Below are 9,377 nucleotides of genomic sequence, written 5' to 3'. Positions count from 1 at the left end.
TAGAGAAAGTACCCAAGGAGCTGAAGGGATCTGCAACCCTATAGGTGGAACAACAATTTGAACTAACCAGTACCCCCAGAACTCGTATCTCTAGCTGCATATGTAGCAGAGATGGCCTAGTCGGCCATCACTGGGAAGAGAGGCCCCTTGGTATTGCAAACTTTATATGCCCCAGTATAGGGGAACGCCAGGGCCAAGAAGTGGGAGTGGGTGGGTAGGGGAACAGGGTGGAGGGAGGGTATAGGGAACTTTTGGGGTAGCATTTGAAATGTATATAAAGAAAATATCTAATAAAAAATTAATAAATAAGTAAATTAATTAAAAAAAAGAGAGAGAAACTGCAGGGCAGGCAGGCAGTAAATTGCGGCCAGCATCTAAAAGGAAGAGATAGAAAGTTGTCTAGGATCTGGCAGCCAGTTTTTGAAACTGCAGACAGGCAGGCATCCTGCGTGTGCACACACCCACATGCAATCTCACACACTCACCTGTACGTTTTAATTAACTTCCTCTGTCGTCCTTTTCCAAAGCCAACTATTAGATAATAGAGATACTTTTTGTGTTGATGGTGGCTGACTTTACAAGTTAGTTCATAGATGAAGAGAATATCAAGATAAAAATCAAAGATTCAGGACTGGGAGCTGGATCAAAAGTATTATCAGGCATTTTTGATTGAAGGGATTAAATTTAAAGTTATTTGGATTGTGTGTAAATGTCATGTTCTGATTTAAAAACAAAACAAACAAACAAAAAAGCCCAGAAGATAATAGAATGTATCTTTTCCCAAAACAGTCAAGAAGTTGCAAGGCATACAATCTGCCAGAAGCCAGAAAATCAGTGACTGGGTCTGTGAGTGCCTCTGAAAGAAAACAGACGAGGTCCACCACTGCCTTAATGATAAGTCATATCAGTAAGGATTTAATACAGACTTGGGAATAAAATAAACAATCTGTTACAAATAACTTCCTTAGCCTGCACTGTTAATCTCAGGTAGTCCTGAGCATTACATCATCACAGCATTTACCAGTCTGTGATTTTATAGATTAACCAAATTTATTAAATTAAAAATTTTTTACATCATTTTTATAGTTACAACTTAGGGACAGACCATTAAAACAAACACATCTAGAAAATCAGAAGTGTCTTTTATGCTAAAGTTACTTTCTGTCCAGTTCGAAACACTGTTCCACTTTGATTTTTTCTCTTCTTTGGATTTTGAAAGTTCTCATACCTTAAAAAGAAAGATGATATTTAATGAATAATACTAATTACAAAACAAATAATGGCTTTTTTCCAAGTAGCCTTATATTTTAAGAAATGAACAATTCTATCTTCGTCTCTGTGAACTAATGAGAGAAGTGCCAACATTTGGCTCCAAGCTGCTTATAGAATAGCAGTGAGCACCATGCAGCAATGTAAATGTCAAAACCTGGACATTGTTACAGAAACTTAGAAGAAACTAGCATTGAACACAACAAAGGGGCCACCTGCATAATGTGCCACACAGTGTTGAAGATGGAGATAGCTCAAAGGGGACAGTGACCACCAGCACAGGTGGAGCACTTTAAAAACGTAAGTGCACAAAGCCACATGAGATGGAGGAAGTTTGTCTCCTGCTCTTCCTTATCTTTGTTTTTTGATATTTGTACACTAAGTACACAATGCTTATATATGTACACTCTTTGTTAAAGAACTGCAACGCTAAACCAGAATTGAAGGATTGACTGTTAGACAAAACCAGGAACAAATATTTTTTGAGTTACGTTGAATCACTCCTGTGTAATACTGGCCAGGCCACCATGCAGAGTAGCCACAGTGTAAAGTGCAGAAGACCACTGTACACCTCAGTGTAGTAGCCTTGCTACGAACGAGAAGGTTAGCAGTAGATGCTGACACTAATAAGCTGTAAGTCATAAGTGCATAGTACAATTCCTTTTTTTGGTAATGGGATAATACAGGGTCTCACATATCCCACGCAGCAGATGTTCTGTCGCTCATTTACAGCCCCATTTTAACCATATATATTTTTAAATTAGCTTCTAATTTAAAAAACAAAACAATGTAAACACTTCAGAACTGAAGTGAACAATGTGTTTCTTAAGGTTACTTACAGCTCAGCAAATTCCTTCCCTTCATCTTCACTAATAGATGGTCTTGTGTGGGCAAGTGCAGTCATTAAATGTGCCTGGCTAATAGCAAAAGTGGTTTTGGTTGGTCCAGGCTGGTTAAGGGATTCATCCTCCTTAAATACAAAGCAGATTAAGCAGATGTTAACTTAGGAATTCAAGAGAGAAAGTGGCAGTCCCTGTGTTATTTCTTGTCAAGTTCTTTCCTGAGAAGCGTACATTCTCTTTCTCATGGACCGTCCAGTGGACAGAGCCCCTGTGCTTCAGCACTTGGCTTGTAAATAAATTAAACAATTAAACGCAAAGAAACACATGTCAAACAAGGAAAAGCAACTTGTCTAAGTTCTAAGAGGAAGGGAAAAGGCCATACTCCACTTTGGCTCCGGTATCTGCCTTTGATGATGCTGATCTCTGCCCTCAGCTGATCTCTCTGCTCCTGTGTGAGGTCTTGGCAGCCTTCTTGGGAAGGTGTCCTGAACACAGGATGTTGTGTAAATAACGGGTCTTTCCCAGGAGCTGCAGGTAAATCTTGAGTCATGGAGCTTGGTGCAGACAGACAGTGTGAGCTCTGCATGATGAGTAAAGACCAAAGAAAGAGATGGGAGAGAACAGAGGGAGGCAGTCATGTTCACTGCAGATAAGAAATGAAAACTTTGTTTCCTTTTTAAAATTCATTGCTTGAGAATTTCGCACATGCATATGTGATTTCCATGAAATCCACCCCACTTCCTTGCCTCCCTCCCCTGCCATACTCCCTCCCACTTTCCCTTCTAAACTCATGAGTGCTTGGTGCCCCTTGGTCTACTTGGTAGGAATACAGCCAGACTCTCAGGGTCATAGCTCTCACACAAAAACCCGAAGTAAGTTCATATTTTAATTCACTGAAGTTAAGCAGGTTTAAAAGACAATATTCTGTAAACTAAGGTTCACTGATACCTGTGGTGTAAGATCTCCAGAGCAAAACAAACTACCACCCGTAACATAAACATTTATTTTCTTTTAATATTACATTGATGGCAAGGACAGGTTCAGCATGAACCTTACTCTTCATTTTCTGTATAAACGCATATGTCTGTGTGTGTGTGAATGCACACACATGCATGCCTGTCCCTGCTGTAATCACAGATACTTGTCACTGTGTCCTGAGCATCAGAGCTCAGTTCATGCATCTGTCTGTGCCATGCACTTTACTGTCAGACCTCCATGGGCCTTTTCTCTAGTTTGTAGAAAACAGGCTAATGTTCCCAGGTATTTCTGGAGAGAAGTTAAAAAATAGAAAACAATTAAATTTATAAAAATAATTAAGACTTCTTGGAAAAGTAGATATTTTTAGAAACATGAATTATTAAAAGCAAATATACAAAAGTAGCCATGTACGTAAAAATGTTGTATATTATAAAGAGTAAGTCAGTATTAATTTGAATGGGCATACATGTTAACTAAAGGAAAAACAATGAGGACGCCCTCACTTCATCTAAAGCATTTGTTCCCTTGGTGACAGATGGTGTTCTTTTCAGGGTTTCCAGAAGATTCACAAATTGGCATCATTTTTTGTTTTTTATGAATTGTAGATATTATTGCAGCAAATTTCCTATTATCCAGAAGCACTTCGTGACAATAAGGTTTACATTTATTATTAAATAGATCTCACAGTAAAAAGGGTTTAAAATCACTCACCGGGAGAGAAATTCCCGAGTGACCACAAGAGGGAGCCACACCGGGTCCCTGTGGAACCAATCTCCTTGCTCCTGTTATAAATGTTTACTATAAACTAAAAAATGACTAATTGGCATAATTTAAAAAACAAGACTACTTTTATTGCAGACAAGCCAACCAGGGAGACTGTGTGGGCAGGTTAGGAGATGAACCCAGTCCAATATCACATCAACTACAAGTGCTGAAGGTACCAAGTCAGAAGAGGTTCCATTTCCAAGTTCTGATTCATACGAGCTTCCAAAGTAGAGCCGGTACATATTGAATTTTGATTCGTCTGGAAGCATCTCAGACATCTCGAGAGAGAGCAGGGATTGCTCTAAGCCACATTCTCCATCTCCAGCTGAGTCGTCGGAACCACTGCTGTGGTTAAGAAAGACCATTGAAGACAGACTCAGGTCACTGTCAGAGCTGGAGCCTCCATCCTAGATTCACACAAAGAGTGCCAGTCATGAGACTTAAATACTCCAGAACTAGAAATCGCAGCAGACATCACTGCATAAAGCGGCACGGGGAGCTCCTGCTTCTAAAGCTCTTAACCCTCTATGGATTGAGGGACGCAATCAAAACGTTTTTATGACACAAGATTTCGTGTAGCCCACACCAGCCCTACATTTGCCATGCAGCTTAGGAGGACCTTGGTTTTATTGGTGCTGAGGGATGAATCCAGAGCTTTGTCCGTGCTGGGCACTGTACCAGCTGAGCTCCAAGCCCAGCCTTACACTGTACAAACGTAACTGTTACCACAAAGGGGGATTAAGATGAAGAAAACCCATTGACTCTCCCAATGGTAACAAAACTAGAACTTAGAATTGAGGTTTTATTTCTTCATCTCTGCCTTTCACTCATTTTTGTTTTTACTGTGCTGAACCTGGCCTTGGTAGGTGATGCTAAATTTCACAGTAAAAATCTCTCTCTCTCTCTCTCCCCTCTCTCTCCTCTCTCTCTCCCCTCTCTCTCTCCTCTCTCTCTCTCTCCCCTCTTGTTCCCCATCATTTGCCACCTTCAGGGCTAGCCCACCTTTAACCCCAGCACTTGGGAGGCAGAGGCAGGCAGATTTCTGAGTTTGAGGCCAGCCTGGTCTACAAAGTGAGTTCCAGGACAGCCAGGGCTATACAGAGAAACCCTGTCTCAAAAAACCAAAAAAAAAAAAAAAAAAAAAAAAAATCTTCAGGGCTGTAGCTTAGTTTTTGTCTAGCATGTGTTATGTCCTAGTTCAATTCCTGGTACCATAAAGAACAAAAATAAATAGCTGTGACAATGGCTTGCTAAAATAGCAAAACTTGCCTTGGTGATAAGTGCTGTGTAAGCATGAGGCTGAGTTAGTCCCCAGAACCCATATAAAAACCTGGGCACAGGGAGTGGGCTGGGCATCACAGTGCTGGTGCTGAGACAGGCAGGACCTAGGTGCTCCCTGGCCAGCAAGCCCATCGAGGGTCAGACTAGTGAGAGACTGTCTCAGGAAGGGAGGGGGCTTGAGGAGTGCCCCCCCCACCCGCCCTGCCCCTCCCCGCAGGCTGCTCACTGACAGCCGCGTACACTGCACATGTGCATTCCTGGGTCCTCTTGGAACTAGTTAAGAAATTTACGACCTGAAGAAATTTCCAGCTAAAATTGGTGCAGGTAAATATACAGAAAAGCTTCTAAGAAAATATAGGCAAAGTCTATAATGTAAATTATCTACTGCAATAATTAAAAATAAAATGCTATCATTAGAAAAATGCTGATTCTAGGACTGGGATATAAAAAATTCAAGATAAATAAAGACCTTGTATCAGGGAGTAAGCCTGCTGAGGAACGATGGGGATGAGAGAGCCCCCGTGTCATCACAGGAGGCTGCCACAGATAATACAGTTACAAGCACAGAAGAGCTGAAAACCTTAGTCATTCTTCTATTTATATGAATTCTTACTACTTCACTCTAAATAATCTTTCTAATACCAAATAGTTTGCTAATATTAAGAGAATGTTAGGGAAATAGATACCAAATATAATAATAATGAGAATTCTCTGCAAATCCCACAGTCCAATTTTAGGCAAATTAAAGTTACTACACAGTCTGGCAGTAACGTGCTCTTTCCCTCAGTGACCGCCCTAGTGGCCTAACAGGGAACTCACGGGAAGCCCGCTGGGCAGCAGCCGACCCTGCAAGGCCTCCAGCTGAGCGCTGTACAGCAGAGCTTTCAGATCCGCTCCAGTGAAGGAGTCAGTGACCGACGCCACGTGCTGAAGGTCCACGTCATCTGCCAGAGCTAGAGACTTGCTGAGGACAGTTAAAATCTCAAGACGGGACACCTGAAGGAAGAAAACCTAATTTACTAAACACACACGCACAATAACTGTTGTGTAAATTGTGATGTTTTTCATGAACTGACTGACATGTCTAACAAGCTAAGCTTTCCAAGCAGTCTGTACGAGAAGGAAATCATCTTTCTTAGACTGGGATCCCTAAGAGGAGACACAGGTGTACCTTTGCTACTTTGTGGGGTTTTTCTTCCACCTTTTTCCACCCTGTCAACCCCCTAACACTAGATAAGAGGACAAAGAGTAGATGGGAAGGGGGTGACTTCCTGCTGCTTAGGGATACCAAGTTCCTCGGGGCAAGTTTAATCTTTGCTGTCAGGATATTTAATTTCTTCTTTCTTCTTTGCACACGACTATTTAACAAATATTTATTTAACACATAAACCAACAACCCAAAACAACCAAATTCTCAGGGGCCCTAACATTTATGTACTCTCTGAAAAGTTCCCAGAATTCCAAACATCACACAACTGCAGAAACTCTCTGCAGCTGGCAGAACCATGCCCCTGCTAGAGCACAAGGCAAATCATAGCCAGCTGCTGTAACAGTCTGAAGCACCTGGGATTAAAATGAAAGCACATTCCTATTTCTGTGTTTCTTAAAGAAACCCAAAAGCCAACATTCAATGTGAATATACATACTCTGGTTATTTTGTAGATTTGGACATGTGTGCCAACACAGGAGTAACATTAAGAAACAAGTACACATGGCCCACAGCCTTGGAGCTTTTGGCCATTCTCTTTCATTCATTCATTCATTCCTTGGCAGAATGAGACAAGAAGAGCTGACCACCCTTCTCCATGTGACCTGGCCACGTGTTCACTGGCACGCTTGCTTGCTTGTGAACCGGGGCCTCTAACCAGATAAGGAGTGTGGGATCGCAGAGGACGATTGTTACGCCTCCTGATTTGCTCGTATAGATCAACACTGCCATTCCTGGAACAGGAGTGCACTGAACGTGCCGCACCTGACTCAGGATTATTTATGCTTTGAGCAAACAGTGAGCAAAGCCTTTGCTTGCAAAGCTGTCTTCTTTTGCTTTTTGAGGGTTTCACTGTGTAGCCGTGGCTGTCCTAGAATTCACTCTATAGACCAGGCTGGCCTCTATTTCACAGAGATCTCCCTACCCTTGCCTCTTGACTGCTGAGGTTAAAGGCATACACCACCACCACCACCACCACCACCACCACCACCACCAATGAGCTTCAAAGCTATCTTAGGATAATTGCTACCACATGACCAAAGTAAAGCTCACAAGCAAAGGGTGTGGCATCTCTGGATGCTCCAGGGTTTTGTCACCTGATCTGGAGGAGGGCAGTATACACATTTATCCAGTCTGCCAGGCCGCAACAGGGCAGGGTCGATCAAGTCAGGGCGACTAGTAGCAGCCAGCACATAAACTCCTGAGGGGAAAATACTTTTAGCATGATCATGTAGTAACTTCTTTTATAGTGTGTTTTTGTGTGAACAGTGATTTACCCTGTAAGCCTTCTACTCCGTCTAACTGTGTCAGCAACTGGTTGACTACTCGGTCTGTAACCCCTGTGTTGTCATGGCCTCTTCGAGGAGCGATGGATTCAAACTCATCAAAGAAAAGAATGCAGGGCTTTGCAGCCTGTGCTCTGAGAGGGGAAAAATGCTATATTTTATCAGGGCTGCAGAGTTTTCAAACTCTTCATATACAGACACACACACAGACACACACACACACACTAGATTATAATATATAACATAACAATCTGTGTGTACATAAGCAAATTACATGCAATTATTCTTATTTTCTGGCTATTTCAATTAAAACTAAGTTTTTGTTCATAATAGTGCTACTTATTTTTATATCATTAATTCTCTAATAATTCCAAATATACATACAATGTATTTGATCATATTTGTCTCCCACCTTCCTGTCTAAACCAACTCTTGAGAGTTTAAAATATTTGTTTAGCCGGGCATGGTGATGCACGCCTTTAATCCCATCACTCGGGAGGCAGAGGCAGGCGGATTTCTGAGTTCGAGGCCAGCCTGGTCTACAAAGTGAGTTCCAGGACAGCCAGGGCTACACAGAGAAACCCTGTCTCAAAAAACCAAAACCAAAACAAAACAAAACAAAAAAACCCCAAAAATTTGCTTAGAGATCTATACCTGTGGATAAGTAAGAGACTAAAACTCAACTCTTAGATGATAGGTTGTTATCCTGGGTAGCCATGTGTGTGTGCAGTGTGTGTGCATGTGTCCTCAGATGCTGGAAGAGAATGTCAGATCCCTGGGAGCTGGAGTTAAAGGCACTTGTGAGCAGCCTTAGGTGGGTGCTGAGAACCAGATCCAGGTTCTCTGGAACAGTAGTGAGCTCTGAGCGCCTGAGCAGCCCTCCTGCCCATGGTGGCCATTTTTATGTGTACTCACTGGCTTCTGCTTATTGAGTGCCTGTTTAATTCTCCAGCCTGTTCAAATGCAAAGCTCAGTAGTTCTGCAGTGTTTCGTAGGAACACTCTGAGAAACTCCCCATTATTAGATACATAATTTCTGGACTAAGCCCCATTAAACTAAATTATAATGTTTCTTTTTTAATTTAGCCTTTTGTCAATATGTAGCCATGGACTTTAATAATAACCTCTCTCAGGCTCTATTTCTCTCTCTCCCTCCCTCACCCCCTCTCTCACCCTCTCTGTCTCTTTCTTTTTTTCTTTTTTTTTTTTTCGAGACAGGGTTTCTCTGTGTAGCCTTGGCTGTCCTGGAATTCACTCTGTAGACCAGGCTGGCCTCAAACTCAGAACTCCTCTTGCCTCTGGCTCCCAAGTGCTAGGATTAAAGGCGTGGGCCACCACCACCTGGCTGAGGCTCTATTTCTTAACTTGCATAGTAGATACTAATATAAACCTTTAACTTATTATTTTTTTTACAAATTATATTCATTTTTAAAAAAGATTTATTTATTATTATAATTAAGTACACTGTGGAGTACTTCTTCAGACACACCAGAAGAGGGCGTCAGATCTCATTACAGGTGGTTGTGAGCCACCATGTGGCTGCTGGGATTTGAACTCAGGACCTTCGGAAGAGCAGTCAGTGCTCTTACCTGCTGAGCCATTTCACCAGCCCACAAATTATATTCATATATTTACCATATATAGTAAAATGTTTACAAGAATATTACAAAGTAAATTTTAACTTGAAAAACTTACCATAATTCTGTTACCCTTGAATAATGAGTTCAACTAAGTGTTATCTTGTGTATTA

The 9,377-nt window shown here is 41.7% G+C and overlaps 1 protein-coding gene across 4 annotated transcripts in view; it reads right to left on the bottom strand.

Annotated features, from left to right (window-relative positions):
* Positions 1 to 892: 892 nt before the first annotated feature.
* Pex1 (peroxisomal biogenesis factor 1) overlaps positions 893 to 9,377 on the bottom strand; it is a 37,077-nt gene continuing 28,592 nt past the window's right edge. For 3 of the 4 annotated variants that reach the window (XM_021161853.2, XM_021161855.2, XM_021161854.2), the window contains 7 exons: positions 7,620 to 7,762; positions 7,440 to 7,543; positions 5,955 to 6,131; positions 4,031 to 4,261; positions 2,494 to 2,691; positions 2,109 to 2,239; positions 893 to 1,228 (listed from right to left, as the gene is read on the bottom strand). In XM_021161853.2, coding sequence (XP_021017512.1) covers positions 1,144 to 1,228; positions 2,109 to 2,239; positions 2,494 to 2,691; positions 4,031 to 4,261; positions 5,955 to 6,131; positions 7,440 to 7,543; positions 7,620 to 7,762 — 1,069 coding nt within the window. In that variant the 3' untranslated portion in view covers positions 893 to 1,143. Of the gene's footprint in view, positions 1,229 to 2,108; positions 2,240 to 2,493; positions 2,692 to 4,030; positions 4,262 to 5,954; positions 6,132 to 7,395; positions 7,544 to 7,619; positions 7,763 to 9,377 lie in introns of those variants that run through there. The other variant, XM_021161856.2, reaches the window with a different exon arrangement.

Source organism: Mus caroli, chromosome 5 (assembly GCF_900094665.2).
Source record: "Mus caroli chromosome 5, CAROLI_EIJ_v1.1, whole genome shotgun sequence".
Lineage (NCBI taxonomy): Eukaryota > Metazoa > Chordata > Mammalia > Rodentia > Muridae > Mus > Mus caroli.
This window is presented reverse-complemented; position numbering and strand designations above follow the sequence as displayed.